General features: G+C 66.8%; 9 protein-coding genes across 9 annotated transcripts in view; 4 read left to right on the forward strand and 5 right to left on the reverse strand.

Annotated features, from left to right (window-relative positions):
• Positions 1-3,068, reverse strand: part of FA09DRAFT_344595 (DNA repair helicase rad25) — a gene marked incomplete at both ends in the record, with an annotated part of 4,418 nt that extends 1,350 nt beyond the window's left edge. Inside the window, 7 exons of the mRNA XM_025744654.1 lie at positions 40-465; positions 545-733; positions 799-914; positions 986-1,193; positions 1,260-2,301; positions 2,533-2,668; positions 2,729-3,068. Of these exons, the coding sequence (XP_025594960.1) occupies positions 40-465; positions 545-733; positions 799-914; positions 986-1,193; positions 1,260-2,301; positions 2,533-2,668; positions 2,729-3,068 (2,457 nt within the window). The remainder of the gene's footprint in view (positions 1-39; positions 466-544; positions 734-798; positions 915-985; positions 1,194-1,259; positions 2,302-2,532; positions 2,669-2,728) is intronic.
• A 728-nt stretch (positions 3,069-3,796) lies between these two features.
• FA09DRAFT_173053 (hypothetical protein) lies at positions 3,797-4,481 on the reverse strand. Its single transcript, XM_025739309.1, has 2 exons — positions 3,955-4,481; positions 3,797-3,813 (listed from the first exon to the last, which is right to left on the reverse strand). Exon 1 carries the CDS (start codon positions 4,363-4,365, stop codon positions 4,066-4,068), a length of 300 nt encoding a protein of 99 aa, XP_025594961.1. The 5' UTR covers positions 4,366-4,481; the 3' UTR covers positions 3,797-3,813; positions 3,955-4,065.
• A 944-nt stretch (positions 4,482-5,425) lies between these two features.
• FA09DRAFT_173026 (hypothetical protein) lies at positions 5,426-6,356 on the reverse strand. Its single transcript, XM_025739308.1, has 3 exons — positions 6,152-6,356; positions 5,996-6,096; positions 5,426-5,939 (listed from the first exon to the last, which is right to left on the reverse strand). Exons 1-3 carry the CDS (start codon positions 6,227-6,229, stop codon positions 5,588-5,590), a joined length of 531 nt encoding a protein of 176 aa, XP_025594962.1. The 5' UTR covers positions 6,230-6,356; the 3' UTR covers positions 5,426-5,587.
• A 903-nt stretch (positions 6,357-7,259) lies between these two features.
• Positions 7,260-9,974, forward strand: FA09DRAFT_173306 (hypothetical protein). The gene is made up of 4 exons (XM_025739310.1): positions 7,260-7,364; positions 7,414-7,775; positions 7,963-9,635; positions 9,729-9,974. The coding sequence occupies exons 2-4, from the start codon at positions 7,477-7,479 to the stop codon at positions 9,854-9,856; spliced, it is 2,100 nt and encodes a 699-aa protein (XP_025594963.1). The 5' UTR covers positions 7,260-7,364; positions 7,414-7,476; the 3' UTR covers positions 9,857-9,974.
• A 132-nt stretch (positions 9,975-10,106) lies between these two features.
• Positions 10,107-11,299, reverse strand: FA09DRAFT_302683 (hypothetical protein; the record flags this gene model as incomplete). The annotated part of the gene is made up of 7 exons (XM_025740410.1): positions 10,107-10,423; positions 10,485-10,582; positions 10,638-10,720; positions 10,777-10,866; positions 10,929-10,960; positions 11,013-11,057; positions 11,116-11,299. The coding sequence occupies 7 exons, from the start codon at positions 11,297-11,299 to the stop codon at positions 10,107-10,109; spliced, it is 849 nt and encodes a 282-aa protein (XP_025594964.1).
• Positions 11,300-12,411: 1,112 nt separating this feature from the next.
• FA09DRAFT_332804 (hypothetical protein) lies at positions 12,412-13,778 on the forward strand. The gene is made up of 8 exons (XM_025743604.1): positions 12,412-12,607; positions 12,666-12,702; positions 12,769-12,873; positions 12,930-13,031; positions 13,088-13,239; positions 13,296-13,338; positions 13,401-13,429; positions 13,535-13,778. Exons 1-8 carry the CDS (start codon positions 12,504-12,506, stop codon positions 13,548-13,550), a joined length of 588 nt encoding a protein of 195 aa, XP_025594965.1. The 5' UTR covers positions 12,412-12,503; the 3' UTR covers positions 13,551-13,778.
• A 2,888-nt stretch (positions 13,779-16,666) lies between these two features.
• Positions 16,667-18,245, forward strand: FA09DRAFT_323723 (Cloroperoxidase; the record flags this gene model as incomplete). The annotated part of the gene is made up of 3 exons (XM_025741098.1): positions 16,667-16,970; positions 17,147-17,305; positions 17,374-18,245. The coding sequence occupies 3 exons, from the start codon at positions 16,667-16,669 to the stop codon at positions 18,243-18,245; spliced, it is 1,335 nt and encodes a 444-aa protein (XP_025594966.1).
• A 628-nt stretch (positions 18,246-18,873) lies between these two features.
• FA09DRAFT_332805 (hypothetical protein) lies at positions 18,874-19,586 on the forward strand. The gene is made up of 2 exons (XM_025743605.1): positions 18,874-19,005; positions 19,318-19,586. Exons 1-2 carry the CDS (start codon positions 18,959-18,961, stop codon positions 19,430-19,432), a joined length of 162 nt encoding a protein of 53 aa, XP_025594967.1. The 5' UTR covers positions 18,874-18,958; the 3' UTR covers positions 19,433-19,586.
• Positions 19,587-19,901: 315 nt separating this feature from the next.
• FA09DRAFT_302788 (NLI interacting factor) lies at positions 19,902-20,511 on the reverse strand (the record flags this gene model as incomplete). Its single annotated transcript, XM_025740415.1, has 4 exons — positions 19,902-20,032; positions 20,088-20,199; positions 20,257-20,373; positions 20,428-20,511. Coding segments are annotated over 4 exons (444 nt in total), but the record flags the coding sequence as incomplete, so codon positions are not given.
• Between the last annotated feature and the right edge of the window lie 2,001 nt (positions 20,512-22,512).

A 22,512-nucleotide genomic window follows, 5' to 3' on the forward strand; every position in this document is an offset into this window, starting at 1 on the left:
TGTGCTGCTGCGAGCGCGCGGCGGGCGGCCCGGACTCACCTCAATCTGCTCCGACTGCGTCTTGTACACGAGGTCCGGCATCTCCTGCTGTCCCACGAGCTCCGTAATGACGCGAAACGCATAGCCCTGGTCGACGAGGAACTGCTGTCGCTTCGTCGAGTAGAACATCTCGGCCGTGTCCTTGCTGACGAGGCTGTAGAAAAAGGCATTGAAGCCCTCGTCGTTGCGGCGCTTGGCGCGCAGAATGCGCCCCAGGCGCTGCGCCTCCTGGCGCCGCGAGCCAAAGTGGCTCGAAATCTGGATCAGACACGTCGCCTCGGGCAGGTCGATGCTCGTGTCGCCGACCTTGGAGAGGAAAATCGTGTTGACCTGCGGATTGTGCTGGAAGTGCTGCAGAATGCGCATGCGCTCCGTCTGCGGAATGCCGCCGTGGATGTAGAGCTTGTTGAGCTTCTTGGCGTATGCCTTGGGGCGCAGCAGCGTCAAGGGGCGATCAGCGTGCAGAGCCAGCGTCAACAACTTCGCATCGCTCTGCGCTACGCACCTCGAGCGCATAGACATTGTCGGAGAAGACAATGATCTTGTCGCCGCGGTTCTCGTGGTAGGCAATGAGGAACTGACACGCCTGAAACTTTGCCGGATTCATGCAGTAGAGCAGCATCTTCTTGCGGCTCTTTTCGCGCAGATACTCGCGGTAGAACTCGGGCGTCATGGGACACCACACCTCGGCGCACTGAGAGGGCCTGCGTCAGCTGCGAGAGCCCGCGGCGCAGGGCGAGGGCACGCGCGAGGCCTCACCTGCACTGTCGCAATGTGTCCCTTGGCGGCCAGATCCATCCAGTTGGCCTCGTACATCTTGGGCCCCACCAAGAAGTTCAGCTCGTCGATCTTCTCGTCCTCACGCACGAGCGTGGCTGCGAAGAGTTTGGGCTCAGCGTGCTGCCCAATGCGGCCTCCGCCTTCCACACACACCCCCACGACTCACCCGTCAGGCCGAGCTTGCTGTGCGCCTTGATCTTCGTCAAGACACGCCGGAACATGCTGGCGGGCACGACGTGCACCTCGTCGAGCAGAATGAAGCCCCACTCGCGCGACTCGAGGAAATTCATCATCTTCTGCGACGTGTGGCTGCGCTTGCCGGTGTTGGCGACCATCGAGTACGTCGAGACGACGATGCCTGCTGCTCCCGAGAACTGGCCGGGGGGGGGGGGGGGGTGTCAGCCCGTGCAGGACGACGATGCGGGCTAGCTGTGCCGCACCTTCTCCTTCTGGTCGGCAGTGAACACGCTGATCTGGTTGTCCTGGATGTTGCTCCACTGCATAAACTCGCGCTTCCACTGCATGACGGACACGGAGCTGGTGCAAAGCACGAGGCAGCTCTTCTTGATGGTGCAGGCGGCCGTGATGCCCACGAGCGTCTTGCCCGCGCCGCACGGCAGCACAATGATGCCGCTGCGTGCGCGGCCGTTGCCGAACATCTTGCTCAGACTCTTCTCCTGGTACGGCCGGATGTGCGTCACGGGCTTGAGGTCGATGTCGAGGTCGGCATTGAGACGATCGTTGCGGAAGTCGTACTCCTCGAGCATGGGGAAGCCAATGTCGTTGCAGCGCCGGCGCACGTCCTCGGTGAGCTCCTCGCGAATCTCAAAGGAATGCACCACATCTTCGTCGTCCAGCGCCGCAGCCTCGTCGGCCTCGTCGTCTACACCAATGATGGCGCTGAACAGATCCGCATCGGTGGCGGCCGCAGCGCCTGCCATGGCAGCTGATGCGCCCGCCGCCGAGCCAGGCGGCTCGCGGCCCACGCCACTGCCCGTCGTCGGCGGTGCGGGCGCCGCAGGTCGGGCACCAGGCCGAGCACCAATCTGCGCTCCGCCAGCACCAGCGGCCGCAGCGGCATTGGCGGGCGCCGCCTTGCGTGCCGCGCCCTCGGTGCCGGGAATGACGAGGTCTCCGCGCTTCGGCGCCGCGGCTCGACCCAGCACTTGCAGGCGGCCGTTCTGCGCTCTCGACTCTCCCTCGGCCTCGGTGATGCGAGCCGGGCCAATCACCTCGTCCTGCAGCAGGCGGCGGAGCACATCGGCATGCGCGCTTTCGATGTAGTAGCGGTTCTGCTTCAGCACGAGCTTCACCTTGCCAAACGACTGCGTGTTGTCGAGCACAAAGGCGGCCACGCTGGCGGGCACGGGAGACTTGGACAGGCGGTTGAGCACCTCGAGAATGTCCGTCGGCTGAAGGCCCACCGACACGGCGGCAAACAGAGAGTACATCGTGAGCTTGTACTCGTGGATGAAAGTCGGCCTGGGAAGGGGTGTGAGATGCGTGGCGGCCAGGGCCGCAGGGGCACAGCAGCGACTGGGCAGCGCTCACTGCGCCGGCACCCTCCAGCAGTGCGAACTCTCGGACGGGCAAGCGGGCACCCGGCGCTGCGCTCCCACCTCCGCCCATCGCCCTCACCCCGCTCTTCTCGTGCCACCGCGGCTGCCCTCCATTCTCTCGCGCCACCATGGGTGCCCCTCGCGCGCCACTCACCGGCTGACCGGCTCCGCGATGGCGATGAGAAAGTCCATGGCCTGCTCCGCAATGGGGCTGAAGCCCTCGAGGATGATGTGTCGGTCGTCGGGATTGATCCACAGCGGGCGACTGGCATGGTCGAGCTTGAGCGTGTCTGCCGAGTGGTTGCCGCGCTGCTCCTCGTCCGGCGGCGTGAGGGCCTCGTGCGGCTCACTCGTGTCTGCCTCACTGCTCGCGGCGCGCCGTCGGCCTTTGGGCGGCGCACGGCGCCGACCCACAGCAATGGAGAGGTGCGCGCCGGCGTCCGAGTCATCGGAGCCCGACTCGAACTCGGGCTCGACGAGGTCGTCGGGCGCATCGTCGGTCGCGACGCCGCCGGCCAGGCGCGGACTGGAGGCGCGCGACGAGGTGGAGGCGGCACCGCTGCTGCCGCCCGCCTGCGCGGCGGCGGCGGCAGAGGAGGGCTTGAGACGCACGACGAGGCGCGAACGCTTGGCGCCGCTCGCCGCCACGTCGTCGTCGTCGCCGCCGCTCGAGGGACGCTTGGGCGGCATGAGGGGTGCGAGGTGGTGGTGCGGAGCGAAGATGCGCGAGCTGCCGCCGGCGCGCCATAAGCACGCCGCACGGGCGTCGTGCCGCGCGTGCGCGGCCGCGGCTCGACTGCGAGGAGCTCCCTCAACCTCGTGGCCTCGCTCTTGGCTGCCATGACCCTCGCCGCCACTCTGCGCACGCAAGGCCCCTCTCTGTCTCCGACCCTCTGCTGTCTTGCTCTCGGTCGCGCACGCACCGCTTCTAGCCACTGTCTTGGGTCACGCAGCCCACAGCCAAGCTGCCTCACAGTCTTCCGCCCCGGCCCTCGCTGGCGCACTCGGTCACAGAGGATTCACGGCTAGGGTAGTATGTCATGACGGGTATCTACGAAGAACACACGGACCAACTGTCATCGCCGCGTATCCGTCTCGTGGCTCGGGAAGCGTGGCCCCTGGCCACGGGACGGATGCACGACGAAGACGCCCGTCTCGTGTGGCTTCACATGCGCAGAGAGTGGTGGGTGACGGCAAAGAATGACGAGGTGCAGTGAATGATGAGACGTATGCTGGACGATGGAGGTGCGAATGGCGTGGACGGCGTGTCTGCCGATGAGAAGAAGAGGGCGAAAGTGTCAGAGGTGTGCTAGGCTGCAGCGCGGTCCTCGGGTGAGCGCAAGGCTCAGCACTCACCGGCTAGCGAAGCCCCGATCGATGCGATGGCTGTACCGCACTTGCCTCTCCTCGTCGGTCGACGGCGGACGGAGGGCGAGGAGGAAACCGCTGTCAGCTGGAACAGTATCATGAGAGCCTCGAAATCGCGGGGCGAGCTAGCATGAGCTCGGCCCGATCGCGAGGCTGTGATGATACTCGTCCAGCTTCAGTGTTCTCCTCCTCGCCCGACGACGACGACGGGAGTGCGCATCGAGAGTAGACGGTCGGCGAGCTGGCGGTGCATCGTCACACGAAGAGCTTGCACTTGGCGGAGAGACGATGCCGAGAGCGACTTGATCTTGAGCTTCTTCTAGTCGACCGACGCACGCGCGCTGCCGCCTTGATCTCCTCGAGCTCGCCGAAGGACGCCGCACAACAATGTAGAGCAGCACTGAGCCATCGCGATGCTGCGTGAGCCACGCAGGATCGCAATGGCGCAGGTAGAAGCCAAGACTCGAGTCTCCGACACTCTACTAAGTTGCGCAGCGCACTCAGACGCGCTGAGAGCGCGATCCAGGAGCGACGAGGAGGAGAGCGACCCATCCTCGTGCCGTAGGAGTTGAGCCCACGTTGCGCGACGTCGACAGGTGCTGGCAGCGCTCCTAGCCATCGATGGTGAAGACGGTCAAGAGCTGCTACAGGTCCGGGCGCGACGAGCCCGAGCTGCAGTAGGTCTTCGCTGTCGCGGCGATGGCTTGGAAGCGCTGCCTGCACCCCAATCTTGCGCGGCGTCGACGAGGAGAGCGAGCGATCGTCGGCTGGTAGCTGTGCGACGTCGACAGGCGCGCTACGGCGTCCTGACACCAGCTTGTTGACGAGGAAGAGCTATGACAGCCCCAAGCCATGCAAGCTCGGGCTGCAGCAGGTCTTCGTCGTCGAGAGACGCGGTCAGGCGCGGTAGCAGCGCCTCATTCTTGTCCGGCGACGAAGACGACTAACGAAGCGCGCTGCAATTCGAGTCGACGTCTCTCTCTTGCACGCCATAAGCGCAAGCTCGTCGTATGACGACGAGCTGCACGCACGGCACGCAAAAAGGGACGCGCTTGAGCTGCAGCCTCGCTCTAGTCGCGCGGCATGATGGGACGCGCCGAGAGCTGCTCGAGATCGTCCGGCGACGACGAGGAGAGTAACGAACGATTCGCGCTGCAACTCGAGAAGCGCTCACGAACAACAACGTCGCACGCGCAGCTCGTCGACATGCGACGAGCTCGCGTGCGGCGGTGACGTGCAGAGTTCCTCTCGAGTTGCGCGGCGTGCTTGAACGCGCCGAAAGCTGCTTGTCATCGTCCGGCGGCGACGAGGAAGAGGACGATGGCGAACGACGGCGCAGCAGCTCGAGTTGCAGTCGCCATCTTCGTCGCTGCACGCGCAGCTCGTCGGCACGCGACGAGCCTGCGCGCAGCGATGAAGAGCCCAACGACTCCTCGAGTCACAGCACCTCGTCTCTAGCTGCGCGGCGTAGTTGAAGACGAAGAGAGCTGCTGATTGTCGTCCGGTGACGACCAGCATGATGGCGAACGATCTGCATCCTGTTCGAGAAGAAGTCGACGTCGTCACCGCCGCACGCGCGACTCATCGAGGTGCGATGAGCCCGCGCGCAAGGCGGCAATACATCGAGTCTCATCTCGAGCCGCAGCAGCTCGTCGTCGTCGTGGTGCGGAGTATCGAGGCGCGCTGAGAGTTCTTGATCGTCCTCGGCGGTCGAAGGAAGACAGCAACGAAACTTGATGCAGCTGCGCTGCGTGGCAGAGCATCCTGCAGCTCGAACTGATGCCGCTTTCGACATCGCAGCGTGAGGACTCGTCGCAATGGCTTTGCGAAAAGGCTACGCGCTACGGTGAAGAAGGCGTCCTCGTCTCGAGCCGCAGCACCTCGTCGTTGTTGCTTGCGTGTCGGGCTGAGGCCCGTTGAGAGTTGCAGATCGTCGTGCGGCGGCGATGAGATGAGACAGCTGCCGGCATGCATGGCCCTGAATAACGAACACGCTGGCCGTTGGCGCTGCCGCGTTCAGCGTGTTCGAAGGTCCAGCTCCATGCAGGCTGGCAGCAGTCTGCCCTCCCGGCGACCGTGACGTGCGATGAGGCCGCGCTGGGCAGAGTCGACGGCTTCGCGCTGGTCGAGCGGCTGTCGTCGCGATGCTCTCGTTCGCGGCCTCGACGTTGCCGGTCGACGACACGCTCTCGGCTGCGCACCCGTATGTCAGCTGCCGAGCGCCGTAGCAGCCAGGCATGCACACTCACCGGAGGAGAAGATGGCCTGAGCGGGCGCAACGTCGTTGACGATGCCCGACCAGCTCGGCGAAGGCTGCAATGACGTGCGCTCGTCGACGACACACACTCGTCTGCGACAGTGCTGTCAGCTACTCATCCCGGAGCAGGGTCGTGTCGTGCACTCACCAGGAGCACACGAGGCGCAGGCGGCCGACAGCCGAACAGCGATGACGAAGGCGCCATGGAGTGGAGGCGGACGGGCATGAGGAGAGGTGCAGGGTGCTGGGCTGCTTGGCTGCCGCGGCGTGCCTCGCGGCCGCCTGGCTGCGGCGGCTTCGGCGCGAGGCCAAGACAGCGCGAGCGAGGACGGCGCCGGCAGAGCGGAGTGGTGGAGCGAAGGCAGGATGGGTGCCCGATCGAGGCGCGCGCTTTTGGCCGTGCGTGGGCGTGGCGCGCGCGGGCATGCGGCGGGCGGTGCTGCTCCCACGCCGTGCAGCGCGCCCATTCGCCGCCGAGGCGCGCGCCTTGGCTCCACTCCACCTCCTTGCCCCTCCTTCTCGCTGTGCCGCCTCTCTCCTTCTCCTCCCCCTCTGCTCGCTCTGCGCCGGCTCGCACGCAGCGCGCGCACGCCGCCGCCGCCATGTCGACGACGTCGTGCATGTACAACGCCTCGCGCGCCACACGGCAGCTGCTCAAGCGCTACCGCGCGCCCATCTATGCGCCCTCGCTCCGCATCCACCTCTTTGCCGGCGCGTGCTGGACGTTTGAGGGCGCGGTACGTGGGGCATGCAGCAGGCAGGTACAGGCACACACTGATGCAACTGCGATGCGCAGAACGGCATGCAGCTGCCTAGCTCGCCGATGCGCGTGAGTGGGCCACAGCGCCAGAGGGCAGGCCACGCACGTCCACTTGGCTGACCCCATGCCGGCGCAGGGCTTCCTCGAGTACGTCAAGAAGCAGCGCATTCCCTGCGAGCTGCTCGAGGTGCTCCACGAGGCGCGCGTGCAGTTCTTCGAGGGTGCGTCTTGCGGGCGGGCGTGTGTGTGCAAGCCGGGCACTGGGGCTGCCCATCTGCTCACGTGTTGACCCCGCCAGGCACGCTCATCGTCGAGATCCACGACCATCGACCGCCCTCCTCCTCTCCTCTCCAACTGCCCTCGCCCTCACAGGCCAAGTACGGCTTTCTCTCGCTCTCTTCCTTTCCCGCCGTCGCTGCACAGGCGGCGGCGCCGGCACCAGGCACGCTGGCAGAGGTGTACCGCGTCGTGCTGTGGCCCAACGACGAGAGCCTCTACACCGACTTGCGCAACTGGGATCGCCGGGAAGAGTGCAACTGGAGCGACGATGAGGTGGCAAGGGTCGAGGCTGGCGTGCTGGTGAGCAGCTTCCTCCCCTGCAGTGCGCCTGCCTGACGTCTCGTGGCCGCGCTGATGCCGACATTCTTCAGGCATTGACGACGCCGCCTCTCTGTCTTGACCCCGATCCTCACCTCGCGCGCATCGCCAATCTCATGCTCAACGCCACGGCCGCTCCCTCTTCATTACCAAGCTCACATTCCTCGGGCACCACGCTCATCCCTCTCGATCACGCCTCGGCCTCCGCGCCCGTCGAGCCGGCGGCACCTGCGCAGGACGGGGAGCAAGAGGAGACGCAGCACGGCGGCGCGTTGAAACGCCGTGCGCCGGGCAACTCGACGGAGCTGGAGGAAGAGGCAAGGAAGAGGAGACGGAGAGAGGAGATTATGCGCTTCATGGTGCGCTCCAGAGAGGCGGGCAAGGAGATGGGCAATCAGGGCGCATTCAGAGCTGGGTGAGTACGGAGCTGCGAGGGGGTTTGGCGAGAGGGGGAGCATTCGTGAGAGCCTTGTGGCATGGCAGCTGTGCTGCGACAGTGCCGTGATCGCTGCAACTGGACGGCATGCTGTATGCGGCGCGGAGAGGGCCGCCCAGGCAGGCCTGAGACCTTGCTGATCCCGCACTGACACGCCTCGTCGCAGCTTCGAGCGCATCTCCTTCATCGAAGGCTGGCGAGCGCGCAAGATCGCGGCCGAGACGGCGGCTGCTGGCGGGCCCGTTGCGGCCATCGCGGGCGCCAGTGGTCCTGCCGCCGCCGCGGCCGACGAGGCAGGCGAGACGAAGAAGCCCGCGAAGAAGAAGAAGAAGACGGCCAAGGAGAAGGCGGCGGCCGAAGAGGAGGCTGCGGCCGCCGCGGCCGCCGCCGCAGCAGCAGCTGCTGCTGCAGCCAAGGAGGACGAGGCCAAGCCGGCGAAGAAGCTCTCCAAGAAGGCAAAGGCCAAGCTGGAGAAGGAGACGCGCGAGCGGGAAGAGCGAGAAGCGAAGGAGAAGGCAGAGAAGGAGGCAGCCGAGGCTGCCGCCGCTGCAGCCGCTGCTGCATCTACGCCGGCGCCCAAGAAGAAGGGCAAGACGAAGAAGCAGCGCGAGGCCGAGGCTGCGGCTGCAGCGGCAGCGGCTGCGGCCAAGGAAGATGAGGTCAAGACTCCAGCTCCTTCGGGCCCGCGCAGCTCAGAGGCGCCGGAATCGGCCAGTGCCAAGAAGAAGACGCCTGCGTCGGCAGCGCCGAAGAAGGTGCCGCCGAGCAAGATGCCCAAGGCCAAGAAGGCCGCCGCCGCTGCTGCTGCCGCTGCTGCAGCTGCGGCTGCCGCTCCGGCATCGACGACGAGCGCGACGATGCCGGGCTCCAGCAACGCCGCCTCGCCTGCCACGACGATGGCCGGCACGCCGCAGATGGCCTCGCGCATCCCGCCCGGCGCCGCAGGACACATGGGCACGCCGCTGCAGAGCCAAATGTCGCCGCCGCCGCCGACGCACTCGCAGCAACAACAGCAGAGCCAGCCAGGGCAGCACGGCGCCATGCCCTCGGCCGCTCCGACGCCCCGCAGCATGCATGGCTCGCCGCCGCAGAGTGCGGCCATGATGCCGGGCCTCAGCATGCAGCAGCAACAGATGCAGGCTATGGCTGCGGCCATGGCGCAGCAGCAACAGCAGCAGCAAAACGGCCAGCAGAACTATGCGCAGATGCAGCAGCAGCAACACTCGATGGCGCAGCATCTCCAGCAGCAGCAACAGCAGGTGCAGCAGCAGCAACAGCAGCAGCAGCAGCATCACACGCCGCAGCAACAATCTGCGCAGCCGCCGCAGCCTCGTCCGACGGGCGCACAGCAAATGACGCCGCAGCAGCGCGCGCTCATGCTCTCGCTGCACCAGCAGCTCAACGCCAACAACATCCACGGCGGCATGGCCAGTCTCACCGACGCGCAGAAGCACGCCATCATGCAGCAGGCCGTGCTGGCCAGTCGGCAGATGCAGGCTCAGCAGCAGCAGCAGATGCAATCGCAGCAGCAGCAGCAGCAGCAGCAGCAGCAGCAGCAGCAGCAGCAGCAGCAGCAGCTCGGTCAACAAACTCCGCAGCAGCAGAGTCAAGGCCAAGGCCAAGGCATGCCGCAGATGAACGGCCAGCTGCTCGGGCAGAACGCGCTCAACGGCGGCGCCTTTTCGATGCAGTCGTCGCACTCGCAGCAGATGCTTTCGCTCCAGCAGCAGCAGCAGCAGCAACAGCAAGCTGCGGCGCAGTATCAGGCGCAGCAGCTGCAGCAGCAGCAGCTTCTGCACAACCTCGGCATTCCTCAACATCTGGGCACGCCGAACGCGAATCAGCAGCAGCAGCAGCAGCAGCAGCAGACGCAGCAGCAGCAGATGCAGAACTTTGCCGCGTTGATGCAGCAGCAGCAACAGCAACAGCAACAGCAGCAGCAGCAGCAGCAGCAGCAACAGCAACAGCAACAGCAGATGGGCATGCAGGGGCAGAACGGGCAGATGAACCTCGGCGATCCGCTCGGCATGGGCATGAACTGGAACAACAGCCTCGGCTGAGCGGGGCACACGCGCACTGCGGTCGTTGGCGTCTCTTTCATCTCGCACATGCTGCCCACCATCCTGGCTTGCGCTGCATCCGTCTCTCTCGTCTTCCTGCACGCCATACCCCTGTAGCATTACTCAGCTGTTCCGCAATTGTCACGCACGCCATCTTCTTGCCGCATTTCCTTGGGCGAGCAGCCGCGACACGTGTTGCGCTGCGGGATGCCTGCCTCTACGCAGCCAGGCATGCCATGGCATTTGCGTCTCACAGCTCTTGCCTTGGCTGCGCTGCATCTCTAAGTCGCCGCGTCAGGCGATCCCAGCCGCTCGTGCGGAAGACGCTGTGCGTCGACGAGGCCGCGTCGGCGTCGACTGCGGCTCCAGCGGGCGAGCGCTGCGGCTCCATTTCAAGTGCCGGGGCCTGCGCATCGGCAGAGTCGTGACGCCGCTCGACGCCGCGACGGGAGCTGTACCACTGCGGCACGTTCCACGCCAGCCCGGCGAACATGACGCCGAGCCAGAGCAGCAGCTCGGTTGCGTAGATGGCGATTGAGGCGGCGGAGAGCGGGCGCTCGAGCAGAACTGGAGTGGAGCGATTGTGAGCGAGTGGCTTTCACATGGGGGCAAGAGCGGCGCGGCTGACCCGAGAGCAGCGAGAAGAGATCGCCGCCGGCGTCGAGAAAGACGAAGCCCCACGAGATGCCCCGCACGGAGCGGTGCTGGTACATGTCGACGTAGTGCCTGGTTTCCACAGCATCAGCATGCGCTCTCGGTCGAGGAGGCGTGTCAGACACACCGGCCTACGCCAAGCCCTAGCCCCACGGCGGCTAGGATGGCCATGGCGAGGATGAAGCTGCTGGGCACGCTCTGCGCGCCGTACTGCGCAAGGGGGGCTTCAGTGGCCGCTCGTGTTGAAGCGCAGGGGGAGTGCTCACTCGAAAGCCACAGACAAAAGCCACCTCGATGCCGCCGGCGAGCGCCATGAGCGCGCCAGTGACGCTGAGCGTCTTGAGCATGCTCCACTTCTGTCTCCGGCCATGCAGCGTGAGCTGCTGCGGCGCTGCAGGCGCAGCTCATGGCTACGCACATGTCCGAGATACATGACCTGTGCCCATGTGACTGCGCGTCCATGTCAGAGCCTGGGCGAGTGCAGCTCTCGATTCGCACGCACCGAGCGAGAGCGCCGTGAGGATCTGGGCCTGCACCTGCAGCGCGACTGATGGCGCTCGGGTTCAGCACTTGCGGGCCGCTTCGCACCGGCTGAGCCAGCGTACCATTGAGCTCGGCGAGGATGTTGTGGATGCCGAGCGGCAGACCAGCGGCGGCCCAGAGAAGCATCATGCTCGGCTGCAGGCCGCGCGTGTGGCCCCGACGCCAGTTGAGCCATCTGTCGCGCCACGAAGCGGTGTGAGCGGGGGTGCGCCAAGCTGCCGAGACGGCGCCAGCGCCAACTGACATTTGCGCTGGCAGACAGGCGTCCACGTCAGAGGTCAGGAGGCGCGCCGAGAGGTGGGAGGCAGCTCACGCAGGAGTTGGACGGACCAGAAGACCTGCCGGCCTCACGGCTGTCAGCGCGCGACGTCGGAGCAGATCTGGCCCACGCTCACGGCGCCTAGCGTGCCGAGCACGTTGACAGCGACGGCACGGCCGGCGTGTGGGGTGTTGCCGGTGCCTGCGTCGGACATGGCAGGGGGAGCGAGAGGGGTGAGGTGGAGTGGGAGCAGGCAGCGTCCAGCGCTGGTGCGCGCCGCAGCCCCGTGCCCAGCCAAGGGCCGCTCGCAGCGCAACGCCGCCGCTGTGCCTTGCCCTGCGCAGGCGACTCGCGCCGAGCCGCCCCTCGTCCGATCGACGCTCTGCATGCGCTAGCGTCCGCCTGGCCGGCGGACCTGCGGCGCGGAAGGGACACGAGGTGAGGCGCTGCTCTGCCGCTCTGCGCTCTGCCGCAGAGGGTCCTCGCACGGCCGAGGCCGCATGCCGCCGCTCAACGCGAGACAGACGCCGGGCCGCGCGGCTTCTTGCGCGCCGAAGGTGCAGCGCCAAGGCCGCGCTTTGCGTCCCGCGCCTGGGACGCCTCGCTGCTCCTCTGCCGCACGCCCGAGAGAAGGCTCGCTCGCATAGGAGCGACGTGCAGCAGCGACGCACAGAAGAGGCAGCGCTGCGCCATCGCAGGCCTACTGCACCTCAGCGCTGGCCAGGGGCAAGCATGCACAGCGGCCATGGCTGGACAGGCGCGTGCAGGGCCAAGCACGGCGAGGCGCGCAGCTCGCCCAGCGTGACGCGTGGTGCGTCGTCGTGGCGTGTGGCCGCTCCGGGGGAACGCAGCCAGATCAGGCACCCATGGCCGTGCGCGGTGGCTGCTGGGCTGCGCTGGGCTGGTGCTGGACCGACGTCGGCGGCACTGCGGCGCCGCTGCCTGCGGCTCGGCGGCCTGCTCCCGCCGGGCGGCAGGCGGCAGGGTCGGCGGCCGCGAGCGCGTCCCGCTGCGGCAGCGGAGGCGGGAGCAGCGATCATGCTGCCTTGTGCTGCACTGGCCATGCGGTCGCGGCCCTCGCAGGCCCTCGCTCAGCCTTCGCAGCTACATAAGGGCGGCCATCGCGCAGCTGTCAAGGAGCGGCACCCCCACCTTCTCCTCCACACCCCCCACCTAGCCGCCTCCAACACCATGTTCCTCCGCACCTTTGCCGCCCTCGCCGCCGCCCTCGCGCTCGCCAGCGCCTCGCTCGCGCAGCCCGCCGCGCGCAGCGACCTCGAGAGCCGTGCGCCTCCGTGCGTGCGACAGAAGGCATGCCCTCGCGGCGGCCTCGCTGACCAGCGTGCCATACAGGGACCTGCAGGTCTGGGTCACGTCGAGCACCGACTTCGTGCGTTGCCCGACCGCGTCGCCATCGCCTCTCCATGCTGACACCTGCCTTGCCCCCCCCCCCCAGTGCGTCATCCTCCCGCGCGCCAAGTACAGCACCATCGGCGACAGCGAGTTCCCCGGCGGCGCCAAGAGCTACTGCACCAAGCGCTACGACAGCAGCCAGGGCAAGGCGAGTCATCTGGCTCGTCACCCCCGCCGCGTCCCTCGCTGACCATCTTCTCTCAGGTGCCGGCCAAGTTCTTCACCAGCGGACCGTTCGTCTCCAAGGCTCGCGGCAAGTCGGGCGGCCGCCAGGTGCAGCTCACCGGCTGCATCAATGCCAGCGCTGTGCGTGCCGCACCATCCTCGCCATGCTTGTCGCCGTGCTGATGCCTCTTCCGCAGAGCCCGCGCCTGCAGCCCAACGACGGCGGCGGCCAGTACGACAGCGCGCCCGGCGGCACCGACGGCAAGGGCAACCCGGCCGGCTCCGTCTGCCTCGGCTACAACCACTACGTGCAGATTGTCGAGCCCGACGCGAACCGCATCTGCATTCGGTGAGGAGCGGCTGCCGATCGCCGATGCAGCCCTTGCTGACGCTCGCGCTCCTCAGCTGCTGCGACAACCAGTCCGACTGCCCGCTGCAGTTCGACACGGTGCGTGCCGGCGCATCCTCTCCTCGACGACACCTTGCTGACGCCCTGCTCGCCATCCTCAGTCGGGCTGCAAGAAGATCATTCCCGGCCGGTGCGTGTTTGTGTCGTGGTCGTGGAGGGGAAGGAGAAGCGCGTGCCACGCTCGAGGCGGCACACATCCTTCCCGTTCAGTGACTGACCCTCCTCCTTCCCACAGCTACGACGGCTGCTAGTCGCCTCGCCTCTCGGCAAGCACGTGCGCCGCCAAAGCCGCCTCGACCCCAACCTCGTCTTGAGCCCGCTTCGTCCGCCCCTCTTCGCCACGTTCCGCCTTTTCCAGCCCATGACACTTTACTCACCCACGCCGCCCTCGCGCTCTCGTGCCTCCTGACCCAGCTTGTACTCCTACTCCTTGTCACGTCTGCGCTCGCATCCGCAATGCCGCATCGTGTCTTGTCGCGCTTCATGCTAGCCTGTTCTGCATCTTGATTGACGGTCCGGCGAGCCGGTGGCGGCCGTGCAAGTGCCGCACCGGATGCGTTGCCGCCGGGTCGCCGAGAGGGACCCTGCCTCGGCATCTCGCTCGCCAAGCTTCAGAGCTTCAGAGCTGTCGTGCAGGCTGCGTTCGGGCGATGCACCAGCACGGTCCGTCGCTGCTGCTGTCGTGCACGCCTCTTACTCGACTCTCGGACAAAGCTGGCTCGGCATGTGAGCTCTTTCGCTGCAGCCCGTCTGTGAGCCGCGGCTGCGTCGCAAGAGTGGCGCTGCGCTCGCGGCGTTGGAGCGACAGAGAACCCTGTCATGGGTCAGGGGTGCTCGACAGCTCGGCAAAGCTTGGGCAGAGCCGAACAAGAGCGCTGTCTGTCGCCACACTCGCCACTTGCTGTATTCGAGCGTGCTTGTCCCGCGACCTCGAGAGAGGTGCTCCATGAGCCTGCGCAGCAAGAGAGTCCAAGCGCAGGGCCGGCAGTCGCGGCTCGGCTCAAGATGCACAGCCTGGTGGCGTGCCGCATGCGCCTTTTCTCTCTCTCTCCTCGCTCCTTCACGCCCGCAGAGCCAAGCATCCAACCTGCAAAACGCGGGCCATCACAGCTGCCGACGGCCGACGCGGCACGCAAGCTCGACGCAACCCCAGCATCCTTGACTGCGAGGCCGGCGCTCCAGCGCGCCTGAGCTGCTCCAGCATCCAGCGCCAGCCCTGAAGGCTCACGATGCGGCCATTTGTTCGACGCGGGGCGGATGCGCAGCACAGCCTGCAATGCCGCTCACCTTGGCTGTTGCGCATCTCCCTCTGCGAGTCCTGCCGCTGTCTCTCCTGTGCCTCTGCTTCCCGCTCTTCTCTGACGCTGAGCTGTCTGGCTGCGTAGGGCGCGAGATGCATGCTAGCTCTGCGCTCTGTTCGCTGCGTCGCGCATGCTGAGGGGACGAGTGATTTTCGCATGCACGTCTAGCCCGCAACGCTGGCCGAGGCAGCGTGGTGGGCCGAGGCAAGAGTTCGCTGGGGGGCGCTCAGTGCGTGGACGCGCTGGCATGCAGCGTGCGGCGGGGCATTGGAGGGGTGCGGGTGCGGGATGGAGAAGTGACGGCGTCACCCCGCATCTGCCTGTTGCGCTGCGTCCGCGCCGACGGGCCGCGCTTGGACCGCTGCGGCGAGGCGGCGACCTCGCGCGACGCTAACGCGGAGCAGACGCCGGCGTGCAGCCGCGAGCTTGGAGCGCGCGACATGGCCTGAGAGACGCGCACCTCGCATCTGCCTCTTGACGCTCCAACGCTTTCCTGGGCCGAGGTTTGCGGGGTAGCGGCTGGGCTAGCGTGTGCGCCTGCTCGCTGCGTCGGGCTCGGGGAAAGCAGCGGCAGCAGACAGGAGAGACACGCGCGCCGCTCCGCTGCCGACACGCTCCGCCACGGCCTCGGGCATGGCGATGCTCAGCGTCACGCCGCGCATCGGCGCAGCGTCCGAGGCCGCCAAGAGCCAGCAGACCCCTGGGTGGTGCGGCCGAGAGCGGAGCGGTGGTGGCGTTGAGGCTCAGACGGCCCCAGAGAGGCGCCAGCACTCTCTCTCCGCTCGCCGGATGAGATCTGGCGCCCTTCGTCTGAGCCCCAAGCTTAGCCTCGGCAACGCAGCCGGCGGAAGCGGGCGCTCGTCGGCGGCTCCGTCTGCACCAGCTGCCGCTCTGCCGCTCTGTGCTGCAGTGCAGATCAAGAGCGCAGCTCGCACCTCAACGGCTCGGGCACCGGCCGTCGGCTGCGGCTGTGACGGGTCGCTGCTGCGCAATGCGCGGCCGTCTGTTGGGGCTCCGCCGCTGCGAGCGCTGCGTCATGAGCATGGAGCATGCCAGGAGCAGCGAGCAGCTTGCCTGCCCGAACCCTCCGCGGCAATGCAGAGCGGGCCGGCGAATGGACCGCTGCTAGGCTGCGCCTGTGGCCACCTGGATGCTTGGACGGGCCTCATGCTCGACCTCGTGCGCCCTGCACGCTGCGAGATGCGCCGCCGGCTGCTGCCACTGGCGACGGCTCGGGCCCCGAGAGAGCAGCGCACAGCCGTCAGGTGCCGTGCCACCAAGTCAGCCAGCAGCGGCGCGTCCATCCCCAATGTCTTCTAGCGGCCCAGCACACACGTCGAACAAGGCCGCTCCGCTGCGGCCATGACGCCGCTGCGACGCTCTAGCTCACTCTTTTTCGACGGCCGGCCACTGACAGTAGGGTGCTCGGCGTGCGAGGCAGCTCGCACGGAGAATCCTGTGAGCTCGGGCAGTCGAGTTGCAGCGCTGCACCTCGCCTCCCCCCGCATTCGCATCGGGAGGACCAATGGCACTGCCCCGCATTTCGAATCCTCGGCCAAAGCTGAGCTGCTCAGGATGCAGCAGACCCTCCTCGTCTTGCTGTCGACATGGAGAAAGACGCTAATGCTCGGCCACGAGGAGTCTTGGCCTCGGCCGGACAGGCAGCGCAATGGGCAGCCGCAGAACGCGTGCTGCACCCCGTCGTTGCCCCCTTGTGCAGTCTGCCGCCTTCTCCGATGCACTAGGGACGCTCACAACGGGCCCGTCAACAGCACGGACGTGCAGTGGCGTGCTCGAGCACAGAGAGACGGGAAAGGCATATAAGGTAGGGCCTCCGGAGGCTGTTTGCTTTCTCGCCACTCACCCCTCCTCCTCTCCCTCCCCTCAACATGAAGTTCGCCGCCTATTCGACACTTCTTGCTCTGGCCGCCTCTGGCGCCGCCGCCTTCCCCGCCGCCACCATGCGTGCACTTGCCGAGGCTCGCGCCAACGCCTTCGAGGGCCTGCCGCGCGAGTTCGTCGAGCGTCAAGGCGTCGGTCTGCCTCCCGTCTCTGCGTGTGAGTACATGAAGAGAGACTGCAGAACATGTTGCCATGAAGTTAACCCTAAAAAATACGCAGTCCCAGACAACTTTGGCTTGCCTCGTGCGCCGCTTTCGCAACAGCCTTTCGATGCAAAGCTGCAGACGATCAGCCTCTCCGGCGAGCACGAGTGGCGCGCTCCGGGCCCCGACGACCAGCGCGGTCCTTGCCCGGGCCTCAACGCAGCCGCCAACCACGGCTACCTCCCGCGCGACGGCATCGCCACTCGCGAGACGGTCATCAACGGCCTCCACGAGATGACGGGCCTCAGCACCGACGCTCTCGTGTGTGAGTATTATCCTGCGTGATGGCGGAGGGCGCGGGGACCCGCGAGGTCGGGAGCGCGTGACCTCCGACGCGTCGCGCCCAACCTCTCCTCCCCATCCCCCCCTCTCCCGTCCTCTCCTCCCAATTCTGCTCCCAATTCTTCGCCACACATAGCTGATCGTCCTTGACCACCTCAGTCCTCGAGACGACCACCAGCTTCTTCGACGGCGACCCGGTGTCCGGCAAGTGGTCCATCGGCGGCCGCACCCCCAAGTCGGCTCTCCTGGGTCCCCTCCAGAACGCTCTGCTTGGCGAACAGAGCGGAATTTGCGGATTAGGACATTTGAAGAGCGAAGGTAGGTCCTTCGCACTGGCGATTTTTACCCTGGGTCGTCGCTGAGTTGTCGCTGACGCTCTTCTCCAGGTGACGCGTCCATCACGCGTGGCGACTTCCTGCAGCCGACCGGCGAGAACAGCAACTGCCGCTCGTACCCCAAGTTCTTCAAGGAGCTCATCGATCTTGCGCAAGAGATGAACGGCGACAATGAGTACAAGGGCCAGATCACGCCCCGTGTCATGGCCGAGCACCAGCACCGCCGCAAGCTGCACTCGATTGCCAACAACCCGAACTACTACTCGCCCGCCTTTGCCGGCATTGCCTTCACGCCTGCTGCGCACCACTTCGTCGTCGCCATGATGGCCACGCGCAACGAGACGCAGCCCGAGGGCGTCACAGCCATCCCCGAGCTCATGGAGTGGTTCAGCTACACGGGAGACCCGTCGAGCGTCGACACGCTCACGTACAAGTACGGCTACGAGCGCATCCCGAGCACGTACAAGCGCCGCCACCCGGCCAACCAGTGGACGCTCGCCGACATCGTCGCTGCCGTCGCTCAGCAGGCCGTCGCCTACCCGAGCACGACGGGCGTGGGCGGCAACACCGGCACGGTCAACTCCTTCGCCGGCATCGACCTCGGCGACCTCACGGGCGGCGCCTACAATGCGCAGGCGCTCCAGGACCCCTACAAGCTCGGATGCTTCATCTCCAACACGATCCAGAGCCAGGCTCCCACCGCTCTGCAGGGCCTGCTCTCTGGCTCGCAGCTCCAGGCCGCTCTCGACAGCATCTCGACGAAGCTCAACCCCATGCTCGACCAGAGCTTCGGCGCGTGCACGGCGCTCTTTGGCGACAACCGCAAGCCCAAGGGCCGCACGGAGCGCGACATTGCCGGCAGCAAGTACCCCGGCCTCACGCAGAAGGTCGACGACTCGCGCGCCTACTCGGAGCAGCCCTAAGTCGCGTCTCGCCTTGCTCCTCTCCATTTGTATTTCACACACTGCGCTCGCACGAGCTGCCTCGCATCAGGCCTAATGCTTCATATTCGTACTGCTTCTCGCATGTCTGCTGCTTCGCGAGCTTTTGAAGAAGGTGCTGGCCATGTGCTGCTTCGCATCATAATCGTCGCAGCTCCGCAGCTGGCGCTCGCAGCCTCCGAGAGCACCGAGAGCAGGCGACATCCGCGCCGCCGCGCGCGCCGCCGAGCGCCTCTCCCGCGCTGCTGCTCGCGGCGGCGCCGGCGCGAGGGACTCTGCTGCTCACACCGTGCTCCTGCCTTGCCTCAAGTGAGAGATGCTGCTATATGCGGGACCTCTTCTCGTGCTGCATCTGGGACTCTCGCTGTGGCGGCTGCGCAGTCAGGCGCAGCTCGAGGCCTCAGCTGCGACGTGCGAGGAGCCGCCACGTGGGGCGCTTCCCCAGCCGTGCGCTGCTCCCACGCTTCCCCACACCCGGCACGCCGGCGCTTGCTGCGCCGAGGCGGGCTCCGCTCTTGCTGACAGGTCGCGTGATGGCTGTGTGACGCGCAGCAGCACGGACCCTCGACGTGCGCCGTACTCCACTCCGCCGCCGCTTCTCCTCCCGCCACCACCACCATCAGCAGCACCCAGCAGCAACTTGCCTCACCGCACCTCTCGCATCTCAAAGCCCGCCTCATCGCGTCCGCACTGACATGTCCGTCATGTCCGCCTTCACGCGCCCCATCAACCTCTTCGCGGGGTGAGTGGCGCGTCACGTTGCTCGACGCTGTGGGTGCACAGGTGCGCAGCAGTGACAGAGGCGCGCGCAGCAGCAGTCGTGCGCTCGACTGGACGGGCTCAGTGAGGCTGCGCGGCCATTACGTGTGGCCCTTGCCTCAGCTCCTATGCTTTGCAAGCCACAGCTGTGCTCTCGGCCCTCGACTCGGCGGCACCTGCCAGTGCAGCGCTTCGCAGTGGCGCAGTGGCGCAGTGGCGCTGCACCGACACAGTGCCGCCACGGTACCTCGCTTCTCTGCCACATCATCTCACGCTGAAGCCTGCCCAATTGCAGTGCTGCGCTGCTCACCGGCGCCTACGCCTTCGCACAGCGCCGCTCGGCGCTGCACGCCTCCAGCCTGCCCGGCGGGCGCGACGTGCGTCCCGAGCGCAGCGGTGGAGGCATCTGAAGCGCCTGCCTCGCCGACGCGCGCGGCGCTCCGGCCCTCTAGTTCGCACAAGTCTCTCAAGCTCTGTCTCTGGTCCTTCTGCTCGTCCGTCATCGACTCTCTCTTTCTCTCTCTTGCACCTGTACAACTCCTCTGCAATTCACTCATCCTCCTCATCAGCTGTGCGAGTTTGCAGATGTAGATTCGGGCCGGGCCGCGAGACAGGAGCAGCAGGCAGGCAGGCGCACATGGGGCGCGATGAGTGTGGAGGTGTAAGCACAGAGATACAGAAGAGCAGGGCGAGGCTGAGGTCAAGACGGAGTGTGGGTGATGGGAGCTGATGGATGTGTGGGCGAGACGGCGCTCGCGAGGGCGGGCTATGCAGTTGATGCGCGTGATGATGCGGGAGGTTTGCATGTGTCTTCGAGAGGAGGAGGAGAGAGAGAGGCTTGCTCAGTTAGTAGTGTCGCCGCAGAAGAGGCCTCGCTGCTCAAAAGCCGCGGATGGAGAGCACGTTGCGCACGTCGGACGCAAAGCGCAGTGCATCGAGCACGGGCAGCAGGTCCAGCAGACACTCGTCGTTCGGATCGTGGGTCCAGCCTTCGATCGGAATGCCGTTTGCTGCAGAAGCGAGTCAGCAGGCTGCGTGGCGGCAAGAGGCACATCTGCTACGCACCTGGATTGATGAGGTAGCTCATCGGCGAATTGTCGACGAGGCAGACACGCGAAAGGTCCGTGTCCACCAGCGCCAGGTCCTTGAGGTACGAGCCGTTGCGGTACGTGCAAGCCTGCGAGGCTGCTGCGTCAGCATGTGCGCCACTGTGGCGCTCCTCTGCTCTGCGCACCTCGCGGAACATGCGGCCGCCGATGAGGCCGCGCCCTTGGTCCAGCCAGTCGATGACCGGATCGGCGTACTCTTGCACCGACGCAGTGAAGATGACGACGTGGTACCAGCTCGCGACCTGCAACAGAAGCATAAGCAGAGGCGCGCCATGCTTGCCGCAGCAGCAGCTCACCTTGCGCAGAAAGTAGTCGACGTACGGCCGCTTGTACACGTGGTAGATGACGCTGCGGCCGTCGAGCAGCACCTCGACCTGATGTGGCCTGACGCCGCGCTCTCCAAGACCCAGGCTGGCGCCGAGGCCGTCGAGGCCCAGCAGACTGCCGCCAGTGCTGACCGTCGGCCTCCGCCCCGCGCCGGCACGCAGCGCACTCCACGTCGGCGAGCGGCTGGTGGAGTGAATGAGCGTCTCGTCGAGATCGAGCACGAGCACCTTTGGCGTGTGGTGGATGACGTGGCTCGCTGGTGCGCGTGGAATGCCCCCCGCCAACGGCGCAAGCGTGCCGTCTCGTCGCACCACGCCCTTCTCCACGTCGGGCAATCGGTCTTCTACCTTGCGCGCCTTGGGGTCCTTGGCGAGGTAGGGATTGACGGGGTGCGGGTTCGGCAGCAGGCGGCTCGGCGAAGGCTTCGGCGGCGCAATCTTCTTCTCGTTCTGCTCGTCCGCCGCGATGCCCGCCGCTCGTGCTGCCGTTTCCTTGCGCGCCTGCCGCTCGGCCCGCCGCTTCAGCCTCGCTGCTGCCTCGTCTTCCGTGTGCGGCTCGTTCTCGCTGCTTTCCTCGGCGCTGGCATCTCCGCTGCTCGCGGCTGCTTCGTCGACGAGATTGACGACTCGGCCCTTGACGCCTGGAGTGAGCGGCCTGCGTGCCTCCACGTCCGTGCTGGAAGCAGTCCCGCCAGTCGAATCAGACCGTCGCGGCTTGTTGTCGGGTGCGAAGCGCAGGCGCGGCTCGGCTGCGGGCGGCGGCGTGCTCGGCGCCGGCGCAAAGGCGGGCACGGGCTCCTCGCGGCGAGCCTGCTGCTTCTTCAGATGCAGCAAGTGGAACGGCAGCAGAAGCAGCGCGATGATCGCCCGTCGCAGCGCATCGAGAGCTCTTTGTACGGCCGCAATGGCGCGCCGCACAGTCGAGAGCGGCTGCGATGCCAGCGCGGGCGACTCGGGCGGCGCGGGCGTGTACGGCGGCGGCGGGTCCACAGTCACTGCCTCGGCAGCATCCGCAGACAGCGGCAGCAGCTTCGGATCGTCTGGCGCACCAGCCTCGGTCAGCGCTGCTGCGTCCACCAGCGCTGGCTCGTCCGGAGCCACAGTACCAGCCGAGGACTTCGTCTGCGAGGACGTGCTCGAGCCACTCTGCTCCTCTGCCGAAGACGAGCCGCTGGAAGAGCTCACAGCAGGTCCGACGGGCACCAGCGGATCGACCCTAGATGGCGCTCTCGAGCGCCGCCGGCTGCTGCCCGTCGGCGAGCTTGGCGGACTGCTCATGCGCGACGAGGGCTGCGGGCCAAAGTAGTCGTCCACGCGGCTGGCGAGTGCGCCAAAGAGGAACGACGCGAGACGAGTGCTCTCGCTGCCTTCTCGTCGGCTCGTGGCCGAGGCGCCGCGCGAGTGCTGCAGCAGGCCCGAAGCTGGCGTCGCTGGCGGTGCAGTAGGGTTGTCGTCGTCTGACTCGGGCTCGCCGCCTTCAAAGTCGACCACATCCTCTTCCTCGGCCTGCGACATGCCGACGCCAAGCAGAGCATCTGCCCGCAAGTCGGCCGCCTCCTCCAGCTCGTCGCGCCACTTGCCGAGGCGCAGCGAGCCCGAGCTGGCGCGCCGTGCCAGCGGCGAAGGCGTCACGGGCATAGAGCCGACGCCCGGCTCGAACCAGCCGTGCAGCGGCAGGCCCCACAGACTGGCCCAGCGCGCCGGCGTCGCGGGCCGCGCACTCGTGGCGCGCCGCGTCATGGCGCCGTGAGGCAGGTCCAGTGGACTCAGGCTCACCGCTGGTCCGCCATCGGAGCCGCTGATGCGTGGACCGCGCGAGCGGCCCTCTGGCCTTGATCGCCCAGCAGCGCGACTGGGGCCTGCCTGTGCAGGCTCTGGCGGCGGGGCGGCTTCGGGTGCTGGCGCGACCGCAATGGAAGACTCGGCAGCCGCGGCCGGTTCGTCGGCGGTCGGTGGAGGATGTGCCGGTGTGAGGCCCAAGCCGAGCGCTGCCTGTCTTCGCTCCCGCTCGCCGCGCCGTAGCGAGTAGTCGGACGCCCGGCGCACGACGCGCGT

This window comes from Tilletiopsis washingtonensis, assembly GCF_003144115.1.
Source record: "Tilletiopsis washingtonensis strain MCA 4186 unplaced genomic scaffold FA09scaffold_28, whole genome shotgun sequence".
NCBI classification, from domain to species: domain Eukaryota; kingdom Fungi; phylum Basidiomycota; class Exobasidiomycetes; order Entylomatales; genus Tilletiopsis; species Tilletiopsis washingtonensis.

Bases quoted from the DNA above. Each gene is read 5' to 3' on its own strand.
- FA09DRAFT_173053 (XM_025739309.1), bottom strand. From the start codon at position 4,365: ATGGCTAGGAGCGCTGCCAGCACCTGTCGACGTCGCGCAACGTGGGCT.
- FA09DRAFT_173026 (XM_025739308.1), bottom strand. From the start codon at position 6,229: ATGCCCGTCCGCCTCCACTCCATGGCGCCTTCGTCATCGCTGTTCGGC. The intron at 6,097-6,151 runs GTGAGTGCACGA...GCACTGTCGCAG, and splicing joins CTGCGCCTCGTGTGCTCCTG to ACGAGTGTGTGTCGTCGACG. The intron at 5,940-5,995 runs GTGAGTGTGCAT...ACGGGTGCGCAG, and splicing joins TCAGGCCATCTTCTCCTCCG to CCGAGAGCGTGTCGTCGACC.
- FA09DRAFT_173306 (XM_025739310.1), top strand. From the start codon at position 7,477: ATGCTCAACGCCACGGCCGCTCCCTCTTCATTACCAAGCTCACATTCC. The intron at 7,776-7,962 runs GTGAGTACGGAG...GCCTCGTCGCAG, and splicing joins CAGGGCGCATTCAGAGCTGG to CTTCGAGCGCATCTCCTTCA. The intron at 9,636-9,728 runs ATCAGCAGCAGC...AGCAACAGCAAC, and splicing joins TCTGGGCACGCCGAACGCGA to AGCAGCAGCAGCAGCAGCAG.
- FA09DRAFT_332804 (XM_025743604.1), top strand. From the start codon at position 12,504: ATGTTCCTCCGCACCTTTGCCGCCCTCGCCGCCGCCCTCGCGCTCGCC. The intron at 12,874-12,929 runs GCGAGTCATCTG...ATCTTCTCTCAG, and splicing joins ACGACAGCAGCCAGGGCAAG to GTGCCGGCCAAGTTCTTCAC. The intron at 13,240-13,295 runs GTGAGGAGCGGC...CGCGCTCCTCAG, and splicing joins GCGAACCGCATCTGCATTCG to CTGCTGCGACAACCAGTCCG.
- FA09DRAFT_332805 (XM_025743605.1), top strand. From the start codon at position 18,959: ATGTCCGTCATGTCCGCCTTCACGCGCCCCATCAACCTCTTCGCGGG. The intron at 19,006-19,317 runs GTGAGTGGCGCG...GCCCAATTGCAG, and splicing joins CCCATCAACCTCTTCGCGGG to TGCTGCGCTGCTCACCGGCG.